The following is a 25703-nucleotide window of genomic DNA, read 5'->3' on the forward strand; positions in this document are numbered from 1 at the left end:
ATTAGCAGAGAGTACACACACATTGATTTTAGTGTTTTCATTCTGTTAAGATTTCCACTAATTCTGTTGGGACCTCTGGATTCTGAGCCTCAGGGCACAGACATAAGTGTCACTTTTTCTAAATGTTGCTCTTTTGACTTTATTTCTCCTCACCTTGTTGCTATAAGCAGATGATCTTTATTTAAAAGGGTGGAGGAAGGCATTAAACCCCACAGATAGTACAGGTACGTAAAACTGGCTTTTTTGGTATGAAAGACTGGAGAAGACCATTGTGAAGATAAGGGCAATTATGAATGACTACACGTGATCTTCCTGTCAGCATGAGGTCTTGGTGTAAAGCACTGGACCACGGGCAAAAGGCCAGGGCCCTAGTCTCAACTCAAGTAGCTGCGCGGCTTAGGCAAATAACCCATCTTCTCAGCACCTCAGTTTCCTCATCTGGAAAATGTGTATCGTATGCATCCTCCTTGTAATACACATGAATGATAATTAAATATATATACATTCACTGGTAAACCTGAAGATAATTAGAATTGAGTATTCTTTCTTAAAATGTTCTAGAAACAATTTATGTAATTGTTTCTTGATAAAGACTTCAAGTTTATTTATCTTAGTGTTAACTTAGATAAAGCTTTCATACTTATCTTGATTTTCCTATAAATGAAAGAAAAATATATACCCCATTTGTCGATGCTGAAGTGACTTTTGGATGGTATAGGAACAGGAAACCGAAAGTATATCAATATTTACTACCTATCTGCTCTGCAGCACACCACACACTATGCAGTATATGATGGAGGTTATCTTATGTAATCTTGAAACAATACTTGGTAGGTGGTATAATCCATATTTTACAGGTATGGAAACTGAGACTCAGAGGAAAATCTTACCTGCTGTAATTAATGAACTCTAGAGTTGGGATTTTTGAATCCAAGTCTGTCTGATTCAAAAAGGTCCTGACTTTTTCTAACTATATTTAAAACTGACCTTTAGTAAATTTCATTGTTGGAAGGAATCAGTTAGGGTTAGAATTAGGCTTAAATTCAATATTCTGAAATTAAGTCAATTGCTTAACCTTATAACAAGTGTGGACCTTGAGACAAATTTTGGGAATAAACTTTCCAAAGCTTGCATATCTCAAAGGAACTCACCCAAAGTTAAAAACCATACTTAAATAGACTCCTTGGTAAATCAAGTCTGTTCTTCCCTCATCGACAACGGCGAAAGAGACAGTCTTGGATTGAGTGAGTGCAAAGAACAAACAAAGGGACAGTAGGCTGTATTATTTAAAACCTAATTTTCAAACAAACAAACAAAACCTTCTATCAATCCTATTATTTCGGAGTATTGAGAGAATAAGGCCAGCTGCATAAAGATGTGGCAATTGAAGTGAGTTCTGGTCCTGGGAGATGTCCTATGAATTCTTTGAATATGTGATTACTTGTATTTTTGAACTATTAAAAAAATGTTTCTTATAGGACTGTTTTCGCTGTCTCCCGAGGCAGAAGGAAATGAAGGACAAGTCAGTAGAATTGAGGCCGTTCGTGAGGGTAACTTCAGAGACACTGATGATCGTGCACAGCCATCTAGTCTTTCATTCCCTTGGGAGGTTAGGTTTACTTCTGTTTTCCTGGCAATAGACAAGTCAAATACTCACTTAATTCTATCATATAAAAGGGAAGCAGACTTAGCTGGCACCATAGGCACTGCCCCTTCCCCTGGCAACTGGGAGTGTTACTATGTTCTCTGGCCCAGCAACCCTCTTATTCACTCATTACTACCCCTCATTAGAATGGAAGTGGACATAGGAGGCCAAGGACCTTTTCTCCTGGCCGAATGCTTCTCTCTGAGATTCCATCTTCTAAAAAAAAAGTTCTAATCTTGCGGTAGAGACAGACATATTTATAAATTTGGATAGGTTTTGCCTAGAATAAAGTCATGCCTCAAAAACTCCAAATGAATGCTCATACCGTCTCGGGCTCCACTCTGACTGATGGTTCATAAAACAAATCTCACCTAATTCTTTTTGTCTGATGCTCCCGTAATTCAAGGATATATATCACAGGATGAAACTAGCTTGAAACTTTTAATTTTAAACATGACTTTTGAATGGAGTCAAGTCCTGATGGTTTGAAAAACTGTTGGATATATTTTTGTTACAGTGTTTGAAGACCACTAGAATCATTATGGTTTCAATGTTTTAAAGAAGCTTATTTTCCAGAGCATGAATTTTTGGACACACTTCTTTTTGTTGCTTTCTTTAATGTAGGCAATGCCTTTTGAAATCAATCTTTAGAGATTTTTGGGGTTGCACAATTCAAATTTGTGGCTCTCTTACCATTCCAGCGGGTGTGGCTGTGCCTTTTTATTCAGGAGCTGAAATTGTTCGAATACATTTAAAAGAGACCAGTATTGGGTCAGGATGGAACCAGGTTTCCCCACAGGATTTGCCATATCATGAAATTCACGCATCAAAGATTGAAACCCAGGAGTAGTAGATGGGAAGAGCTGAGAAGGAATATTCGAAAGCAGAATATCAGAATAAGTTATGGAAAATAAAATGTAGTATTACTAGGAAAGGCCTTATATTTATTTATTCAGATATTTAAAAAATCAGATATTTATTTAAAATCCATTATCTAAACCATAATTTAATTTTCTGTGTTGCTGTCAAGGTAAATGCCACTTTTCATAAGGAACTAATTTTGCTGATGTTTATACTTTCAAATGGGGTGAATTTTATTTCTCTTTTCATTGAAAGGAAATGGATATCTGCTTTCTATAGATACCTGAAAACAGTTGAATAACAGTGAGTCAGGTAGCAGGAAAAATGAGGAGACATTCTCTTGGGTTACAAGTGCCTTACAAATCTCAGGGTGAGAGATATTAATCCTACCAAAAAAAAATCTATGGTTATCCTCTTTCTACTCTGAGAGTCAGGAAATTAGTGTCTGCCCTTTCTGCTACAAAATAATTCTTCTATTCTTCACATTGTGCCACGAGATGTTCTTTACTTTCACAATATCTTAAATTGAAGATATTGAAGGATGAAGGATGAAGCCAGGTCTCTGATTATCTTTGTAGAGTATTGACCCAAACTGTCATGAATGTAATACTTACTATATTTAAATTAATTAAAATAACCCATCAATTACGTTATCTTTGGAGTAATAAGCTTACTTTGAACCCTCTAAAATATGGAGCTAAATTATAAAAACAAGTGTCAAACCTTCACTAATTAATTTAGTAATTTGGTTATAATTCATACAAGTAGCATCTGAATACACAGATTATTTTAAGTAAAAAATAAATATTTTATTCAAACAGATTAATAGTAAATTATTAGTAGACTTTTTAAAATGCTATTTTAAAGAGATATTTTGTATAAACACATCTTAGGTAGAAAAATATGAATCCAATATAATTTACCTATATAAGGGCGGAACTGGAAACAAAGTAAGTACTGAACATGCACATGTATACATAATAAACTATCCTTTGATATTGAGCAATAACTTAACAGAATCCAGGAAAATACACAGAAAACAAAATAAATGCCATATATATTTTTTGGCTGAAACCAATAAAAGTTATTATAATTATTTACATTTTCTTTCTTTGGATTTTGCTACAGAGTTACAACAAATTAAGATTTAGGTAGTTTTAAAAAATATTATTGTTCTATTGAGTAATATTTACTTTTACACAAACGAAAAAGGGCATAATAAACAGAAGGAAATTTTGGTTACGTGTAAATGTCCCAAAGCTAAAAGCAAACTTTTTTGGAAAAATGTTAGCATTTTCCCCTTAAGAACTATCAAATCCTGCCAGCTATATTAATTCCATATTCTTTCACTTTTAGTAAGTCATGTATTATCTGCAAACTCTTAAAGAATATGCATTCTGCTCATCTTAATATTTATATCTCTGAAAAGAAGAAGCTTACAAAGATTTCTATTCCTTAAAGAAATATCTTCACCTAGTTTTAAGTCAAAATCAAGTCTCTTATGGCTGATCTACTGTAATCTCAGTAATCAAGAGGAATCAAAGGTCACTTTTGTTTTACCAGTTGGAATTGTCCCAAACTCCTGAGTTCCTTTATGAAAGTCATAATTGAGTTAATCTCCTCTAAAGATAGGCATTGATTTAGTTCTTTTTGATAGTTTTCACCCTATAATGGGGGGAAAAAATGCAACTCTTAAGCAATTGCTACAAAGTCAAACCATGTTTAACACAATTCAAGAACCAAATTTTGAACTCTATAAACAGCTGGGCTAATTAATTCTAAATAAAACATAATAACTTTAACTTGCCAAAATGATGTCAGAATATAAGAAAGCTTCATATTTGACCAAAGGACCTGAAATAGCTCAGTAAGTACTACTTTGGTAGTAAGGTTGGGAAATTGGGCCCAGAAGGACAGAATGAGTGTGACAGTTTGGAAATGCAGGAAAAGTCTTTTTTTAGTCTTCAGAGTACAAAAGATCAGAGCAGCAAATTTACACGTGAACCTCATGTATGGGACATTACCATTTTCGAGTTTCATGGATTCTAGTAAACAGACTCATCCCCCCATTTTCCTCACATTCATTTTTCATTATAATTCATCCCTTAGAGCAAAAGATACACATATTACCATTCCCTCTGGGTCAAATGGTTCTAATGGTTTTAATGGCAATCCACTCACTAAGGAAGGGAAACAGGGAACTCTAGGAAGGAATCAATAAAATCATAGGGAAACAACAGTCTATAATGTCATCTCTCTCAAAACCATCTCTGTAGAGCATTGCTTCTTGGTGAGACCCTTCACATTCTACTTTTCCAAATTTTCCAACTATGGTTTTAAAACTGAAAGATACATAGAAAACAATACTGTACCTAGTAACCTGTACATATTTTTTTATGCATCAAGAAAACTTGTACTAACAGATCATAAAAATTAACCAATCTTACTCTGAAGCACTACTCCCTAATCATCAGCATCTATCTAACCAAAGACGTTAACCAGATGTGAATGCTTTAAAAAAAATTAGTATTATAACTCTAGTCCCTTGATGTTAATCTAGAGCACTCACGGCTATTCTAACTGCCTCTAAAAGGTTCAGGTATTCCTTTTAAAGTATTTTACAATATGTAATACGTATTATTCATTATAACCACAAATTTTCCCTGGGAATTAGGGACTGCTTTACTTCATTTTCAACCCATAATTTCATCATAATCAGTCAGTCACATACTTAGGAGACATAAAAATAATATTGGTCCTTAGGTCGGAAAAATATTAAGAGGTTTATATAATGGATACAAATCAATTTCAAATGAATTATCACGTTGCTTACCTGCACAGTAAAGAAAATGGCACCTTCCAAAAATGAAATAAGTATTTGTCAGTACAAAAATACGCACTTACCTTAAATATACCTGATCTATAAAGTCTCTGAAATATCTCAGAAAATATGGAAAGTGAAGATTCATTAGACAGGAGAAAACTGAAAGTGTCTTTTAAAAGGAATTCTTCTGTGTTTTGGTCCTCAAAATCCATATTATCATCATCTTGAAACTTTAAATGCTCATGCACCTGTGAAAGAGTAAAAGCACAGCAAATATTTTTCATTGACTTACTTTTAATGCAGTGAAATCACTTCTAAGACGTGATTCATTTCCCGTTGGATTATAGATCAGAACTGACATCTAGTGGTCCTTTTGGAGGTCAACAGTTTTATAAAATCTAAGTAATGCTCTTTTGAAAATACGAATCTTTATAAGAACATTAACTGTTTTGTAAAATCAAATTAGTTTGTCTTGAACTTCTTCATTGTTGAAGACCTTGTGTTTATGGAAATAACATTTCTGAACAATAAATTTAAAAAATCATAATATAAACTATTAGATATGTGTGTAAAATAATGAATAAATGACCATTAGAAGATGTAGATTCATAAAATTTCAAAATTTTAGAGATAAATCGTTGAACTATTCAGCCAAATGTCTGAGCCATATATAATGTCATCATTCTCCTTGTGCAATAGTTTGAAAACCAGTCATTACAGTATGAAGTCAAACTCTGGTTGCACATAATTTTATTTTGTTTCTCTTCATTTCTTCTCATGCCATATCCCAAGATAGCTTTCTATAGACTAATGCAATCAAATTTAAAATCTTCTTGCCACTAAGGGCTATTTTAGATTAAAAATATGCTGCAGGAGATGATCTGAATGAGTTAATTTAATTTAAGAGGAAGTAAAAGAATCAGAGTGTACAAAAACACTCTTAAATTTCCATATATTTATACAAATATTGAAAACAAATATTTCAAAAATTCCTATGGTTTTTAAAATTAAAATATAGTCCAGTTTTAAACTAAATATCTATATGTAAAGAATAAAAGAGTTACCTTTTTTATAAACCCATATGAATAAGCTAGGTTACCTGCTATTTTCTATTATCTAAATGTCTGTTTTCCTGCATTAACACATACTTAGCTTTATTCCACATTTATTTCAAAAACAGTGGTTGAACCACAAAAAAATCCATATTTGTTCAACAGGGATGCAGAGTGGGTATTGTAACTCAAATCAGAGACTCTCCATATGCTAGTTAATTCTCTGAACCACAGTAAATATAAGTCTGTAGTAAGTTTGACGCAAGTTGCACTTATTGATCAGTTACTATGAATGAACACACCACCACCACCACCACCACCACCACACACACACACACACACACACACACACACACTTCAGCCAAAGGGGAAGATCCCATGAGGACTCCGGCATACTCACCTGGAGCACTACAGGGGACCTGACACTGCCATAACCAATATCAAAAGTTAAAAGCTGAAAACATAATCTGCATCTGAAATAAAAGCACAAGGTAACAAAAATACATTCTACTTGCTGTATTTACTCTATTATTTGATACTATATCATAACTAATCACTAAGGTTAAATTTCAAGGTCCATACTAATTACAAAGAGCAGTGGCTTGGATAATCCAAAATCGAATACAAGTTATCTTTGGATTTGGAATCTGTTTCGTTCCTTACAGAAAATACAAATATATCCGAAGTATTCATAATACATTAAACGAAGCAATGAAGGGACTCCATAAAAACGTAATATGGAAAAGGAAGCTCTCCTACTCCTCCGTGCTAGGCATTCTTATTCGCATATAAAGCTTACATTCTTATTCGCATATAAAGCTTACATTCTTATTCGCATATAAAGCTTACATTCTTATTCGCATATAGAGCTTACATGAAGGCACCTCCTGTTTTGACATACTCGATTTAACATTTCCCCAGAAAAAGGCATTAAATTATACTCAAGTAAACTGAGATATGGAGATAAGAGTTAATGAATTTTGTTAATAAAAATCTATAAATAAAAACATACCTAGTCAATGGAAAGCATATATGATAAAAATAACTGAGCTTGAAAGGGGCTGCAATTAAAAAGATAATTTAAATAACTGTGCCTTATTTCTTGTCACCACTATTTAAATACTGGTGAGTATTTAACATGCTCTGAAGTTTTAGGATCAACAAATTAGAAAACATAAGTTTAGAAGTTCATATTTTACACGGATATAAAATTTTCTAAGTAGCACCTACTTGTGATAATTAAGATATATTTTCACTAACAATCGATTGTTAGAAGTAGGGTTTTTTTAAAATTTTTTTTAACATTGAAATTTGTCTTTACCTATGGAAGACCTTTGGTCCCAGAGTAGATGTTTCACTGAATACTTCAGCTGCTAGCAGGAGTTTGCTAATTGCTTCCTTCATGTTATCAAAAGCCTGAAGAGGTGAACTTGTTCTCAGGAACGTCTCAAAAAACGTTTGCAGCTATGAACAAAGTAAAGGATTCATATGTTGAAACTACAATCTCAATTTGTCTCTCTATCATTTCCAAAGTGAACAATGTGAAAGAGCCCTTCAGACTATCTCTCCTTGACACACTCAAAAAAAACTCCTTAAAAAGGAAAATTTGATCATCTAAGACATATATACATACATATATATTTTATGTATACATATATATATAAAATATACTGAAAGAGTATATAATATACTTAAGGTATATTATATAATAAATATATATTATCACGTAATATATAATGTATATATATTGTATACATTTAAAAATATAAGCCCTCCGATTGAATGTGGGGTGCCAAAACATGCTGTAATTTAAATTACTTTAGAGGTGCTTACTCCATTTTTCTTCTCATTCCATGGCACATAAACATGGAAAGTGAAGGGGAACTCACAGAGCTTGTGATCAGAACTGCCAAGTTTATTTTGTGACTCTTCTACCTAGGTGAACTTGGACTTGCAACTCACTCCTCCGAATTTTTGTGTCCTTTTCTTTAAAATGGGTTACTACCTACCAACAAGAGAGTTGTGAGGCCAAATTGCAAGAAAGTCACTGTAAAGTATGAAATTCAAATCTAAGCTTTTTATTATTATCCCTTTCCTGCGTATATCAGAACAAAAAGAACTATATCGAAATTGCTGCTTCTTCACGGTGTTTTGCTGTGAGAGCTCTAGCCAACCACAGAAGAATCTAAGAGAATCTCAGTGTCCTCCTAACATGTTAATTTCAGGCTTCATGTGGCTAGAGAGAACGAGGCCATATTACAAAAAGGGGCAGGATGTTAGGTTTATGTCTTCATAGAAACACTATAATTGGTATCACAAAGAGCTATTTTTATTTGCTTAAATATGAAAACAATCACAACAACAAAACTATATCTTGAGGATGCTTAACATCAAAGTTCAAGTCAAACTTTCTAAAAAGTATAAAACAGACCTCATGTTGATTCATAAACTTTCTCTGGATAAACATACGCTTTCAAAAATGAAGAACAAAAAATATTTTTTGAAAAAACATGCAGCAGGTATACTATTAATATTTTTGGAAGAACAAACTAAATTTATCTGAGCTGCGTAAGACTGCAAAGTGAAAAACTTTTGTTGCTATAATAATGAAGGACAGATATTGGCACAAATCACCTGAGGGAGATGGTAAATGTATCTTTAAGATACGCAAGCAAAATTCACCCAAGAGAAGCAAATGCTGACTTCATAAACTCTTCCCAGCTGAAAACCAGAAACCTAATGAGATGTACACTTTAAGACCCTATAAACACATCATTAGCATTTGGCAGTTGGGGTGTTTTTCCCTCTCTAAGGACTAAGGAAAATGAATGTAATAACTGTATGATCAAAAGAAAATAAATCAAAGCTAACACTAAAAATATTAACACCCTTGAGCCAAAACAGAGTCACATGTTTTTCCAAATAAAAGTAACTCATCACATTTCACTCACTTCACCATATTATATAGAAAGGGTTATTGATAATATTATTGCATTTTTCTATTTTAATGTTTTCTGAATATCACAGGGTTCAAGGTTAATAATTTAAGAACGTTGGAAATGTTTGTGTAGCACATAGGATATATAAGATTTATTATCCAATTATATCCTCCATGGTAAAAAATAATTAGCAAATTACTGCTTAGGATTGTATTTATTCTTCTACTGTGGAAATGTGTATTTCTTAATTTTTGACTGTAATTAATTTTTCACCATGTGGAAAGCACTGTGTGCTGGGTTTTGGGGGACAAGGTACATAGCATGGTGGTAACTCTATAGACTTTAGAGGCTGAAAGTCACAGTCTCGCCTTTGGTTCTCCTGTTACTACTAAATTGTGAGACCTTGCGGGATTACTAACAGTAACTTTATGGAGGTATTGCTAGGATTAAATCAGAGAATGTACATAAGGTACACCACCACCCATCACACATCAATCTTCAGTACACGTTAGCGCCTTTTATTAATTAAAACAAAAGTCCACAGCCTTCCTTCAATCAAGGAAGAACATTTAAAAAATATATGATAAGCCTTTCAATAGAAATATATTTAAAAGGGAGAAGAAAGAGGCATGGTGGGTAAATAGACCCCATCACTGGTATGTCTCCCAGCAGAAGTGAAAGAGGAGAACTGAAGGACCAAAATAACTGGCTTTCCTCCCATTTCCCTAAAACTCAGCCTTCCAAGAGAAGGACCAATGTCAACCACCAATCATGAAAGCAGGGGGACAAGAAGCTAGACAGCTGCCATTACAAACAAATGTGGAGAGAGGAGATAGAAATGGCATTTAAAAGGCACAATTCAAAACAGAGAGACTTCTTCATTTTTGTATTTGTTCTGTTACCAATCTTTGTCTCTATATGCATTTCCTTCTATCTCATTGCATGCATTTCCATTTATTTAAGTCCTTAAGTCAAAGAAAATTCTAGATGAGTCATTTCTTTATTTAGTACAGTGGCAAGCAAATTACATATGCCAGAAGTGAAAGTAGAATCATGCAAATGCTTACTATTTTTTTTTAATCATCAACTTTCAATAAGTCGCCCAGAGAGGGCAGAATACTTATATCAATTTTTGAAACTAATTCACTTAGGCTAAGTGGCAGACTTCTTTGACTGTCTGCTCATATTGTAATTTGTTACACTAATTGTATTTCCTTGGTCAAATACTTGAGTTCTGTGCATCTCAATATGCTCGCACGTAGAAAGAGAGAAATGTGCTTGATGATTTCATGGGACAATGTCAAATCTGAAATTATTTGATAGTAATTCCATTCAAAGCTATCAGAACCCACAATACACTTTTCACTCAGGAGTTTTCTTAACCCAAACACAAATATCTGAAAGAACACCTTCACTTTTCTAAGTTAAAATCAGCCGTGAACTCAAATATCACGGAGACTTCTCTGTCTCTAGATCACGATGTTTAATCGATGTTTTTGAATTACCTAAACATGAGAATATAAGATCCCAAGGAAATCAGTGCCTTGGCAGTAAGGTAAAAATGAATAAAAGAAGATCTTAAAACATTTAACATGACATGAAACTATTTTATGAACTATAAATTTTCCTCCTTCAGTACAAAAATGAAACACAAATTTAGTGCAAAATAAATTTATGTAGAAAATGACCTTGTAAGATCATGGCTGTAAAACCAGGCAGTTAAAGCATCACCACTTGTTTGTACTTGTGTAAAATTCAAGCAATAACCCAGTAAGGTATTTGTAATTTCCACATCTAGCCATTGAAATATACGTAGATGGGTCAAAATTATCAACTAAAAATAGAAGGACAAGAGGGACTAAGGATGAACTTCAAAATATTTGTAGGAAAACTTCAGTTATGTTTTTAATATCTTAAGATATTTCTAAATTGCCCTTATATTCACCTCATTCCCCCACCCCACCTCTCACAAACCCCTCCTGTGCTAAATTCTGGGCTTCACCTAATTACTTTCCTTTATCCCCCCATAGGACCTTAGGCAGATGGTTCTCAGTGGCAAAGCATGTTGTTCTGTGTTAAACATGTTGACTTTCTTGTTTGCTCTCACCATTAGACCATAAGATCTTTTAGGGCAGATACTGTACCATTTTATCTTTGGGTGGCCAGTATCTAACACAGGGTAGGTATTAAGTAAACACTGTTGAGTAACTAAACCTAAGTATAACATTACAGAAACCACAGAGACTTTGATAAGAGAAACAGTTTACTGGAGCTTCTGGATAACATAAATTTTTTCCTTAGGACAACATGTTTATCTCTCATTTCCATCTCGTGAGCGAGGGAGGATGAGCATTTTTCTGGTGACTTGTAATAAAACCTTTGAAAAATAGAAGCTCACAGCTGTTCAGGAGAATTTTTGAGATAAGAAAAATATAAGAGTTAAAACACAGGATGAAAGATTAACCAATATTAGAGTTTTTTTTTAAAGTCATGTTCTTGACTAACTGAGAAGCTACAGCAGAATACTGATATTTCAATATTTTGAATTTTCAGTAGTGTTTAATAGCATTGTACCTTATTAAAGCTTACCAGAATTTCCCTCAGTATTAATGCGGGAGACAGAAGTTTTCATCTTCTCAAAATAAAGAAGAATATTGGTACTTAAAACCATTTTGCAGCAACAAGCATATGAAAAGATGCTCAACATCACTAGTCATTAGGGAAATGCAAATCAAAACCACAATGAGGTATCACCTCACATCCATTAAGATGGCTACTATAAAAAAAACCCATAAAATATTAAGTGTGGGCAAGGATGTGAAGAAATCAGAACCCTTGAGCACTGTTGGTGGGAATATTAAATGGTGCAGCCACTATGCAAAACAGTATGGAGGTTCCTCAAGAAATCAAAATAGAATCACCATATGATCCAGTAATTCAGCTTCTGGGTACAGAGCCAAGAGGATTGAAAACTGGGTCTCAAAGAAATATTTGTTCATTCATGTTCACAGCAGCATTAGTCACAATAGCTAAATGGTGGAAGCAACTCAAGTATCCATCCATGGATGAATGGATAGACAAAATGTAGTATATACAGACAATGGAATATTATTTAGCCTTAAAAAGGAAAGACATTCTGACACATACTGCAACTCAGATGAACCTTGAGGATAGTATGCTAGTTGAAATAATCCAGTCACAAAAGACACTGCCTGATTCCACTTACATAAGGTATCTAGAGTCGTCACATTCCTAGAAAAAGGAAATAAAATAGTGGTTGCCAGTGGCTTGGGGGGAGGGGGAAATGCAAAGTTGTTTAATGAGTATATAATGTCAGTTTTGCAAAAAGTTCTCGACACTGGTTTCACAACAAGGTAAATATTTTCAACACTACTGAACTGTACACTTAAAATGGTTAAGATGGTAAATTTCATGTTATGTATATATTACCACAATTTTTAAAATTTTTAAAGTAATATTGCAGTTTTCACAGCCTTACTCCCTCCAATAACCATGTTTAAACACCTGTTAATTTTGTACCACAAAAGTCCAGAAGAACACCTTTTTAATGGTTATAAATTTTGCAAAAGAAACAAAACACAAAATAACCCCTCCCTTGCTCCATTTCTCAGCTCCTGCAAATATTGGAAATAGTTTCCATCTCTATTACGTCTCCTCTTACTCACTGTTTTATCCAGAAACAATCTTTTAACCTTGAACTTTTTGCTTGTTTAGTCTGAGAAATATCACACAGCAAGCTTGAATGCTCGTAGGAATGACCAAGAATAGAGGACAAATTTATGATGGAACACGAAGTCTAGAGGATGATCATTTCAGGTTAAAAGGAAAAGATCTTTTTTTCTTTAAAGGAAAATATCTTATGTGATATTATCCCTTAAAAGGAAATATCACATAAGAGTTCTGACTCAATTTTATCCATGGTAGAACTAAGGACACAACTAAATATATGAAATCCAAGAGTCTATGTTCTTTTCCAAGTTAAAAGGGGAATAAATATGCATTCAAATCTACCTCTTTTTAATACAGTTGGAATTTAATTTTTTGCGGTACGCGGGCCTCTCACTGTTGTGGCCTCTCCCGTTGCGGAGCACAGGCTCCGAACGCGCAGGCTCAGCGGCCATGGCTCACGGGCCCAGCCACTCCGCGGCATGTGGGATCTTCCCGGACCGGGGCACGAACCCACGTCCCTGCATCGGCAAGCGGACTCCCAACCACCGCGCCACCAGGGAAGCCCAAGTCTATTGTTCTTGATTGATATTATTATTCTGCCTTTTACAGACTCAATTAGGATCTCTCTGTCTGACTCTGACCTAATCATTCTCTCTCCCTGGCACTTGCCAAACTCTTAAAGTGTATCTGAAGGAATTTGAACACCTCAGAATTTTATCCCAATGTAATATATTTTATATACAAAGTATTTTTTGATCACCTTATAATTCTCAATAAGAAAAATGTTTATACATTTAATTTAAAATTTCAGTTACCATATGGCTCTAAATTTTAAAATATTTTTTCCAAAGAGTTACGATTACAATTATTTGTTGTACACAATTGGTCAGAAAAATAGAAATACATTACAAATCTTAATAAATAATTTATAAAATAAAAAGTAAAATTGGTTTGGAAACACACCCCTTAGATGGATATGACTTCTTTTTATTCACTTAGTTGAGTCTTTTTATCCACTGAGACAACAGTATTTATTGTTAGAATGAGAAGAGTTCAGCATTGGTATTAATATTATTTTCAATGTAAGCATGGAGAAGATTTGTTCACACAAATACATAGATGTAGATGGAAGGGTTTAGCTAGAGCAACATGACTTAATTCCTTGAGCTCCCTCCAAAATATATGAAAAAAAAAAACAAGTAGTGATTTATCATGAAATATTTAATTTTGTTAAAAACTGAAAACAATCTGAGTTGTGGAGGATTTGTTACTTGGTGACTAGCATCCTTCACTTTCTCTAATGAAAACCATATTTAAATGCACCTGTTTTGGGGAGGGGTTGCAAAATTTTTTCACCCTGGAGCAATTATTATTATAATATTAGGGATAGATGAGCGCTAGGTCTTTCTTTGGAAGAGCAGAGGTCTGTGCATGAAGGGATGGGGAATAAAAAGCACCCGCTTTAGAGGCGCTGTCTCAGCGAGATCAAATTTTAGGAAGGTATACGTGGGAAAGATGAAGTTATGGGCATTGATTCTCTTGAAACTATCTATGGGCCTGTGAACCCCTTGGAGAGTCTTCATGGCTCCCCAGAGGCACACGACACCCCACTTGAGGATCATAGCTCTGGCTGTGTCTGACCCAGAGAACACATCTGCTGCATGTCAGAGGGCTGTGGAAGGGGATGAAGGGCTGGTGAGCATTCTGGACCGTAGCAAGAAGTCTCCTTTGTGTTTTAAAGGGTCATGATTTAGGGGGGAAATCAGATATATAAAAACAGAAGGAAAAGAGGAAAAAAGATGTGAGAAAGGGAGGGAAAAAAATGACTAAATTACAAACCTAAGCACTGATGTGATTTTTCATTTCACGCACATGTGGTATTTGGATAAAATTCTATGTCATACTTAATAATACTCACTAACCCCAGCCAAGCTGACACCATGTGCCAGACACTGTGTGTTTCTCATGCACTGTTTTGTTTATATTCACAGCAATGCTATAAGGTTGATACTCATTATCCCCATTTTATAGATGAAGAAACCGAGGGCTGAGAACACAAATAATTTGCCTAAGGTTTTACAGCTAAAAGGTAACCTGTATGGGTGTTGAAACCAGTCTGCTTGGCTGCAAAGCCCCAGCATTACCTCTGCTACTGCGGCTTTGATTATACAGATTTAGGAATGTGGATGGACCCTGAAATATTGAAGAATGAATCATCTGTGTTTTTACTTTCATGGAAAATGTGTTTGAAACTGTCACAATTCTCTAACACCCACACATCTAACAAATCAACTCAACAACTTGAGCATTTGTGTAGCCTAATTACCTTTTGGAAAAACTAAGGACATTTCTTTGTGACTTAAATGAAATTGCCTGAATCAAGAACAAATTCTGTGTTAAGTCAAATGATTTAAGAAAATAAATATTCTCGTCATTTGTTTTAGCTCATTGAAAATTGGCTTGCTTTCGGGTAAACTACAGAAAAACTCAATTAGGATAGTTTTTCCTCATTCTCTGGAATTAGGATAGTTTTTCCTCATTCTCTGGAATTAGGATAGTTTTTCCTCATTCTCTGGAATTAGATCAAAACTCCAATATTTAAGTAAGTTTCATGCTTCCAGTGACATGAATAATTTTATTCATTTGTACTTCTTAATAACCCTAAGCTTTAAAGCACACATTAAAATTGGAAATTCAGGAAGTAGATTCTGTGATTTAATCAGTTTCATGGTTAAAAATTTTTTAATTTCCCATATGTATATCAGAGAATTGATCAGGAGCAAGGTACCAAAATACAGAAGGCTATGAAGAGCATAAAAATTTAGTTATTTGCTTTGAATGGTAGAACCCTGATTGCGTTATATTCAACCTTCTCAGGGAGCTGGCAGGTTATCCTTATTGCCCCGTCTAGAATCTCTCAGTAGGATATAAAGGATTGGAGAGATTTTATAGAAAAAAGTAAAAGTTAGGGGCTTCCCTGGTGGCTCAGTGGTTGAGAGTCCGCCTGCCAATGCAGGGACGCGGGTTCGTGCCCCGGTCCGGGAAGATCCCACATGCCGCGGAGCGGCTGGGCCCGTGAGCCATGGCCGCTGCGCCTGCGTGTCCGGAGCCTGTGCTCCGACCGCAACGGGAGAGGCCACAACAGTGAGAGGCCCACATACCGCAAAAAAAAAGTAAAAGTTGTAAGATTTTATCATTGGACTCTGTGGACATATGTCTACTCATTTTCTTTATATGAATGCCATTGTTCAAGCAGGTCACAGCTTCTTCATTTTCAGTGCCTAGAATGCACGGTCGAATGCCTGCTGCTTCTAGTTTGGTTTCTCCAACCTCACTCTGGCTTCCACCCCAAATGCTGGATAAACTAAACCCTTACTAGGGTGCACAGATTCCTAATTATTCTCTTCTCGCCTTCTTATTGGAATATATCACACTTCATCATCCTACTCTCCTCCAAGGGAACTGACCTGTGAGTTGAGGTCCCATGTTTTTGAAGAGAACCCTTGATCCCATGGTGGCTGAGAAGCAGGCACTTCTGCCTGGGTTGTTTTTACAGTAATGGGGACCTGGACAGCTGGGACCTGCCTTGTCACACTAGGCAGGCTGAGCAACTAGTTATTCTGCTCACGTCTTAGAAGTGGCAGGAGGGAGAGGGAATGAGGTGGAGAAAGGCGGGGAGGAAAGTGAGCGGGAAAAGAAACACCAAGCTCCCAAGGCGAGAACTTATTCTATGCAGGGCCCTCGGGCGGGTTTTGGAGCAAAGGAGACCTAAGAGCCAGACAAATGGAGACGAATCATGTAACTGGCTAGTCTGCCGTGACAGCAGGAAGCTCTCCTCCTCTCCACCTCCTCACTTCCCGCTTCTCTGTCCCACCTGCTTCCATGTTCTCTGTCTCAGGAAAGGGCACCACCAGTCACATCATGGCTGCAGAGTCCTCTCTGAGCCCTCTCTGTCTAGTCCCTCTCTCTCACCTCACCACTGACTCTTGTTTCTACCTCCAAAAGGTGCCGGTTTCTCACCTTCTTTTTTTTTTTTTTTTTTTTTTGCGGTACGCGGGCCTCTCACTGTTGTGGCCTCTCCCGTTGCGGAGCACAGGCTCCGGACGCACAGGCTCAGCGGCCATGGCCATGGCTCATGGGCCCAGCTGCTCCGCGGCATGTGGGATCTTCCCGGACCGGGGCACAAACCCGTGTCCCCTGCATCGGCAGGCGGACTCTCAACCACTGTGCCACCAGGGACGCCCTTCTCACCTTCTTTAGATCACCACCTCACCGACCCGTCCAAGCCACCATCCTCCTCACCCAGATGCCTTGCAACTGGTCACTCTGTCCCCACTCATAATCCTCTTCAGTCTGTTCTCTACACAGCAGCAGCAGAGTGGGCTTGAAAAGGCAGATCTCATGACGGCACTGTGGTGTTCGGTGATCATGCCTGGACTCTCCTACCTCAGGGCACTGGAATGGGCCCTTTGCTGGGAATGCTTTACCACTAGCTCTTCAAATGACACTCAGTCTCCTCCATGAAGCACAGCTCAGATGTCACTTGGTCAGGGAGAGCTTGCTACCTCTCAAAAGTGGGCAACCCAGTCACTTTCTACACAGCCTCCTCCCTCGTTGCATTCTTAGCAATATTAAATATCTGCATTATGCCAAGGGAAGTAAGTCGGACAGAGAAAGACAAATACTGTATGATGTCACTTATATGTGGAATTAAAAAAAGACAACACACTAGTGAGGATAACAAAAAAGAAGCAGACTCACAGATATAGAGAACAAATTAGTGGTTACCAGTTGCCGGGGTGGGGGGGAGGCAGTGGGGGGGGAGTGGGAGGTACAAACTATTGGGTGTGAGATAGGCTGAAGGAGGTATTGTATAACATGGGGAATAGAGCCAATATTTTGTAATAACTGTTCATGGAAAGCAACCTCTCAAGGTTTTATTAAAAAACTGTAGTTCTCTATATTTGTTTATATATGTATAATTAATTTTTATCTGTATTTCATCTACTATTCAACACAAGAATAAACTCCATGAAAGCAGGGACTTTGTCTTGTTTGTTACTATATCACTTGAACCTAACAAAATGTCTAGCATATGAGACACTTCATATGAGAAGTGCCCAGTAAATATTTGCACAAGGAATCAAAAAACTTATTTAACCCATAGGAAACTAGTCCTGTCTTTCAGATAGAAAAAGTGGTTCAGAGAGGTTGAAAGACTTGCCTGAGGTCACACAGTTGGTACAAGGATCTTCCTACTGCACATCCATATCTAGGCCTCTAGAGGTCATGCTTTGGGATTTTTGTTTTTAGTTCTGTAGATCCAGCACTATAGATCCAGTGCTAGTGATTTATTTCTCTCTCCTTTAGAGTAAAAATGCAATTGGATATACGCTTCTCACTCGGCCTGAAAGAACGTCATCATTGTCTTATTTGTATTTTAAAATCACATTTCTTTTTCCTTTAATGGTAACTCCTTGAAAGCATGAAAATGTAACATAGTTCCTCAGCGAAATGTTTTTCTTCTTTGACTTCTGAGTTTAAAGTAATAATTTCACTCTCTGTGACTTGAATACATATTCTTTATGTAGATAATTTGGGTAATCAAGCACATGGGAAAATTCTCATGCCTTTCAAATATATCTGGAATCAAATTTCTGATAGAAATCAATTTGGAACAGTACTTTTTTTTTTTTTTTAAGATGTTGGGGGTAGGAGTTTATTAATTAATTAATTTATTTTTGCTGTGTTGGGTCTTCGTTTCTGTGCGAGGGCTTTCTCTAGCTGCGGCAAGCGGGGGCCACTCTTCATCGCGGTGCGCGGGCCTCTCACTGTGGCAGCCTCTCTTGTTGCGGAGCACAGGCTCCAGATGCGCAGGCTCAGTAGTTGTGGCTCACGGGCCTAGCTGCTCCGCGGCATGTGGGATCCTCTCAGACCAGGGCTCGAACCCGCGTCCCCTGCATTAGCAGGCAGATTCTCAACCACTGCCCCACCAGGGAAGCCCGGAACAGTACTGTTTTAAACAGGTAAAGGAGGCTGTGATGGCTGGAACTATTGGATTCTGGAAGACTAGACACCAGGCATCGGGAAGCTGGTTTAGAAGGGGACACATACCACATATAGATACATATAAATACAGGGATACCAGGAATTCATCTCTTGTTTGCAGTCCCTTTCTCCAAATGGTAAAACTTGCTTCACAGAGCTTCTAATAACTATTAATAGTTTCATAAGCATGGAGGTGAGGGAGAGAGGACAAGCTGTTATGAGACAGAGGATAGACTGGGGGGTATGGGGATGCTCCATATCAGGAAATGAGGAAGTCAGAGAATGACTGCTTTACTGGAAGATGCTCCAAAGAGACAGAATTTTAAAAAGCAGTGAAATATGTCTGTATATTGCAGTACGTATAGAATACAGCACGATGCGTGTGTGCAGGATCCTGGGAAAGAATCCATCTGTGTCTGCCTTAGTAACATTCAGAGACATGAACGACAAACTTTCAGTTCCACCTCACAATATTGGGTCATTTATATAATTCAAAGGAATTCAGGCTAAAAACCGATTTGAGGTTCAGGTTGAAATCAAATAGAAGTACACACAGAAGATACGTGGATAAAAATAATGCACTCTCAGATGCTGAGTCGAAAGTGCTAGTGCTAACCTTACGGTAATTAAAAAAAAAACCTATGTGTTGCAAAATCTCCTTAAATGGAAAAACAATTCCCAGTGACTTACAAATGTTGATATCATTCCAAATAACTGTGTAACCTAGGCAATTTAAATTGCACTGAAGATTTACCACCATTCAGAATCTCTACTTAGCAATATAGCCTTACTACCACAGCATGGATTATCAAATAACTTTTCAAAAATAAATATGTATATTCCAGTGAAAGAAAAGGGTCAAAGATTTGCTGTCCAAATATTTTTGCTTTCTCTTTTTCTTTCACTATTGGACAGTGCAGGCAATACCTATAAAGACCACTTGGGGGCAATACAGTATTTTTGTTGCGTCTCATCCCATAGCTATGTAGGTTTCAGAGAAGATTGCTGTTTCTTTCAAATTTGAAGCCCCATTTTAATGTATGGGAGGGAAAAGGCTGTATTTCATTTTAAACTTACAATGCATAAATCACATAAGACAAATGCAAGTCAGATTTTCTCCTGAAGGGAACAAAAGTCTGTCTTCTTTTAGCAGACAAATCAGTCTTACCTAGTTGGCACATTTGGGAATATTTTATGTTTAGAATTTGTCACAGCTTTAGAGCTAGATCTCAAAGAATAAAGGAAACTGTAAATAGAAATGTTTAAAATGACAAACATATAATGATCTTCAAAATGTACTGGTGGAAAGTTATTTTGTTTCTATACCTAAAGTGAAAATGTAAATATCACCTGTCTTCTCCACTGGGTATATATTTTAGAATAAACTTAAGCATTAAAGTAATTAATTTTTGACGACATTTACTCCCATTGTCTTCACTGTTATTACTCTCCATTCACATCACACTTTGTAAAGGGGTTATTTTATTACTGATTAATCTTTTCAGCAAGTTGATGAGTGGAGTCTCTATTCCAAGCCTTTTCTCTCCCCTCTGTCTGCTGAGTATTAAGTATTGTGTCAGGCACTGAAGGTTTTCCTTTTGTAAATCAAAAATAAACATAATCTCTTCTTTAAAGAATTTTACATGTATTCAGGCAAGTAAATTTTTCTGCTTCGTTTTTGTTCTCTTGATTCTTTTATTTACTTTATCTAATTTTTTTCTCCCAGTATATTTTCCTGTCCTCAGAAGATATTTAACGTTACCACAGGGATGCAAAACTCAGGTGAGCCTTGTTGTCAAAGTCCAAGAATCAAGGCTTATGAAACTTATGAAATTAAATTTGGTAACTCTCTTGGTGCCTTCTTAGAAGTGAAAAAAAAATCAGGAAGATGGCAGGGAGTTTTGCCTTAATTCATGGGTCCATTACCCAGAGAGTCATCTTAACAACTCCTTATCATATGGAGGGTAGTGAAGGAAGAGATTATAGCTGCTCTGCCTTTGAACATCTTTCTGGCTTAGCTAGCTCATCTGTTGAAGAAATAATGAGAAACTGAAAAATTAAGATGGTGTTCCCTGTGGATGCTTAAACTGCTCTGGAGCACTGCTTACAAGAGTCCTCATTTTTCATGCTCAGTTTTTACTCTAAACCCTTGTTTATTTTATAAACTTCTGATCAGCGAGGTGTACCAGAAATCAGAGCAATAAGTCTGTACGGGATAACAACAGAAAGAGGAAGAGCCTCCATAAACTAATTTATAAGAGCTTCTGTGATGTCCACAGGCCATCCACTCCTAGGCTCCAGTTTGGAGAAATGACACTTGGATCTTTTTGCAAATCCTTAACTAGGCATCTTCCTCATCCCGACACAGGCATCCACTAGATGGCGCCAAGGAGAAGGGGGCTTTGAGCAGGACAGGTAAAGTGGGGGCGGGGAGCAAAGGAGTAGGCAAATACACACCCTAAACCCCAAACTACCACTGAGGCCTTCCCTCTTCCATCTCTCCAGCATCCTGAATGGATTCCCTTACTTCACCTGATTTCACACTGAAGTCCCTGAATATCAGTTAACCTCCGTTTTTCTGGATGGATAATTAACACTTGTCCATCAGTTTTCTTGCAATAAAGGAAATAATAATTAGCAAATTTATTCATTAGGGTTAAGTTTCACCTTTATGTTGTCACTACAATGCATATATACAATGTGTCCATATCAGATAATTGTATCTGTTCACTATGTTAGTTCAGAAGAGATGACATAATTAACAAAGATGGTATATATAAATTCATTATATTTATCTTCTGTTGCAGAGCCTACTCTAAAACTTATCTTCTGTCGCAGAACCTATTCTAAAATATTTCCCCAAGTTTCATTTTTAAGCAAGTTACAATTAACAAGATACCTTTAACAAAAATGATAATGATAGACAATCATTCACTGATTAATATTTTTTGAGGGCTTCCCTGGTGGCGCAGTGGTTAAGAATCCGCCTGTCAATGCAGGGGACATGGGTTCGAGCCTTGGTCCAGGAAGATCCCACATGCTGCGGAGCAACTAAGCCTGTGCGCCACAACTACTGAGCCTGCGCTCTAGAGCCCGTGAGCCACAACTACTGAAGGCCGTGCGCCTAGAGCCCGCGCTCTGCAACAAGAGAAACCACTGCAATGAAAAGCCTGCACACCACAACGAAGAGTAGCCCCTGCTCAACGCAACTAGAGAAAGCCCGTGTGCAGCAACGAAGACCCAACACAGCCAAAATAAATAAATAAAATAAGTAAATTTTTAAAAATATATATTTTTTGAGTGCCTGGCACTCTCCAGATTTTGCCTGCAGTTCTGAAAGCTTAGGTTCATGGGTTTAAATGATCACTTTTGATCAAGTAAGCATGGCCATGATTAATGAATAATTTTCTTAGGCTAATAATCCAGGTTCAGTATTAAGAATAAATAAATGTACAAAATTACCCGAAAGCCTTTTATGGAACAAAGATGGAAATGAATGAGTGAATAAAATGAATGAATAAAGGAAATTTTTCAACACAAGAGACAAAGTTGCCATGGGCAGCATCAATGCCATCAACAGCATAAAATTATTTTGCATTTATGCACTTTAAAATCCTGGGCAGTTGCAAAATAATCATTCTTTTTCTAGAGCTAACATATACCTGAAATAATATTTAACACCAATATGGGCTCATTAGATAAGTATTATTTTGCAATTATTATTTAGGTTTTTATTGTAAGTCAGCTCTCATCACATGTTTATTCAATTTTATTCTGGTTATCTATAATTTCTATTTATATAAAATCATACTTTAAAATGAACACCCTGATGCAATTTTTAAATTTAATCCATGCAAGAGTAGACCAAGTAATACATCAACTCTTTTTACAAACTCCCAGAAGCAGGCTTTTATTCACATTCCTTCTACAGCTGACATAAATCTCCTGGGCCTACAGAAGGGCCAGATGCTCAGTGAAGAAGTCTTTTACAAGGTCTGCTCCATAGTCTGCAGTTTAGATGTAAAATGAAGATCAGGAGAAGAACACTTCCTCAAGTTGAAAAACTATAATGTAACTTTATACCTGCTTCGAAAGACATTACTCATCTTTACCTTGAGAATATATGAGCTATCTCACCTGACATTATGAAAGGCACTGTATAAATATTGACGGCAAATGAGGCTAACTTTATCCCTACAACTGTATCATGGTTCCCAAACTGAATAAGAGACATATGCATCTTTTAAAAGGGGTCCTTGTAAATAACAACATGCCCCTCTTTGCCAAGGTTCACTCTCTCCTCTGTGCACATTTGCTGATTGCATCGATGTGAGAGGGAACTGTGGGCACTGGAAATGGAAGAATGGTCCCCCAAAGGCCAGTGCAGTGGTGGTAGAGAGCTGGTGATTCAGAGACTGGGCGGCAGCTTGTTTTAACTTTGGTTTCCATTGGAGGTGATTCTCATAGATACTGACGTGAGCAAAGACGGCAATGTCCTGTGTTTTCCCTTTTCCATCAAAGTGGCCCTGCCCAGAAATTCAGATGATGACATCTGCCTATTACGTTTCCTGGAAAGCCACTAGAAGATCATTGCAAAATACAGGGCTGAATTAGAACAGCTAGGGATTAAATATCCTTGGGCAATTTCTTCACATGGTTAAACAATTTTAAATGATCTTTGATTGAATGCCACCCAAGCATTTATCAAGAGCTGATTACATTCAAGGAGTTATCCTCATGTAACCTCTGAATATCAAATATCAGCAAAAGAACGCCTTCAAATATGGAATGGCTGATCAAAATACAAATTCATTTAAGTTATGTCTCAACTAGAGAAAATAAGGCTTTGAATAGGTCTTCCCACCAGAAGTCACAAATCACTCCAGCAATACATTTTCATCAAAGCAGTCAGCTATGATCACAAGTATACAGAATCTCCAGACATCATAAAGAAGTTATAGACAGGAGAGCTTCCTCTCTGCTGGATAACTTTCCAATGGATGACGGGATAACTTGTGACTTTTTAACTCTAAGAACCAAATTTAAATTTCTTGCAGTTAATCTACATGACTTGCATATAAAGACAGCCATGGATGTATTTGACTGAAAGGTATAGTTACAGCGTCTGTGGAAGAGTTCTACTCTTCAATGCATAGGTATAACTGGAGTGTTTTATAATTGAATTGAGAGATTTTTCAGGGAAGAAATGTTTGAATAAAATATTGCTTGCAGTTGAATTTATTATATTCACCAAGAAAATGACATTGCTTAACAGCAAGCAGCAAAAATGGTGGTTTTAAAACTGGATCGAAGGATATAATAATCAAATGTTGCATTTGCTATTAATTTTCTTTCTTCTCCACCTCCTTTCCCTTTTAAATTTGAACATTCTTTGGAAACATCTAACACTTATATTTTAAATTATTTTTACTGTACAGAAGGGGATTTTAGAAAAGTTTAGTTTATAAAGCTTCTATTTCCATTATTTCTCAAATTTGCATTAATGATGTTTTTCAACTCTCTCCAAAGCTATAGTACATAAAGTATCTCAGCAGCAGACGTAATTGGAAATAAATGAGCTCATAGTTATATCTGTTATTACTTTCATACTCCTTTAGCTGCCAGAATGTTCTATAAATGGCCACCAATAACCAGTTTAGTGGGCTTGCCTCACTGCACAGTGCATAAATCACTACTGATTTAACCGAGTAATTTAGCCTTTGGATTCAGGACTCAGTACAAACACACACACACACAAATTATGTTTTGTGGAAATTTAAGAACAGTATTTAATAAAACATTGATATCACATGGTTAGTCTTTAAAGTGGGTTTTGGTCCTGTCCTCCACGTTAGAATTGAAAACCATTTCTGTATTTTTTCACTTCTAAAAATATCACACGGTAGCTGTATTTTGGAGAATGGTTAAGTGATTTAACAGATAAGTATAATCTATTTGTTTTAAGTGAAGCTATAAGTACTTCAGTTGGGTAAATAAATAGACCCTTGTTTTCTGAATCTATCTGTAGCATCAAGTACAACTTTGACCTCTAGAAGGAAATAATTGCTCTCTGGCATATTAATCCAGGAAGCTGCACTACCTCCCTTTGAGAGCAGATAACAGTACTGTCCAGAATAATCAGGCAAGATCTTGAAAAGACAAATCCCAAGGAGAGGATGAAAATGACAAGAACTGCAAGCTTTCCCATGCTACAACTGCAGCTCACATCTGTCCTGCAGACATGACAAAGATATGAATAACAAACAAAGCAGTGAACAAAGCATGAAAATCTAAAGAAAACCAAATCACAAAGAGCTTTCTTTTCATATGATTTTCCTTTAGGAAATACATAAAAACTATCACACAAAAAAGCATATCATTTCTACCAGTCATTTCTACTGGGGTTGGGGGATGTGGTGCTTAATGAAGAAAAAACAAAACAAAACTTAAAAACAATTACTTGGACTATCTAGGAGCTTCAGTTTCCCATCAAGATGGTGAACTATTATAGGTTAAATGAGATTAAAGTATGAATTTAACTAAAGAACAAATGAAAACTTGTGTGAAAATGATTTTGAAAGATATTTTGAACTGGCTTGGCCAGTGGTGGCAGTGGGCAGGGATTGCTGGAGTTTGAGGAGGTG

At 36.4% G+C, this 25703-nt stretch overlaps 1 protein-coding gene across 1 annotated transcript in view; it reads right to left on the bottom strand.

Moving 5' to 3' along the window:
* CPED1 (cadherin like and PC-esterase domain containing 1) overlaps positions 1-25703 on the bottom strand; it is a 301483-nt gene that overhangs the window by 167405 nt on the left and 108375 nt on the right. The window contains exons 7-11 of the mRNA XM_027102088.1: positions 7704-7846; positions 6783-6855; positions 5411-5578; positions 4067-4171; positions 2339-2508 (exon numbers count right to left, since the gene is read on the bottom strand). Coding sequence (XP_026957889.1) covers positions 2339-2508; positions 4067-4171; positions 5411-5578; positions 6783-6855; positions 7704-7846 — 659 coding nt within the window. The remainder of the gene's footprint in view (positions 1-2338; positions 2509-4066; positions 4172-5410; positions 5579-6782; positions 6856-7703; positions 7847-25703) is intronic.

The sequence above is a fragment of the Aethalodelphis obliquidens genome, unplaced genomic scaffold (genome assembly GCF_003676395.1).
Source record: "Aethalodelphis obliquidens isolate GAN/ISIS:26980383/991018 unplaced genomic scaffold, ASM367639v1 scaffold5, whole genome shotgun sequence".
Classification (NCBI taxonomy): Eukaryota; Metazoa; Chordata; class Mammalia; order Artiodactyla; family Delphinidae; genus Aethalodelphis; species Aethalodelphis obliquidens.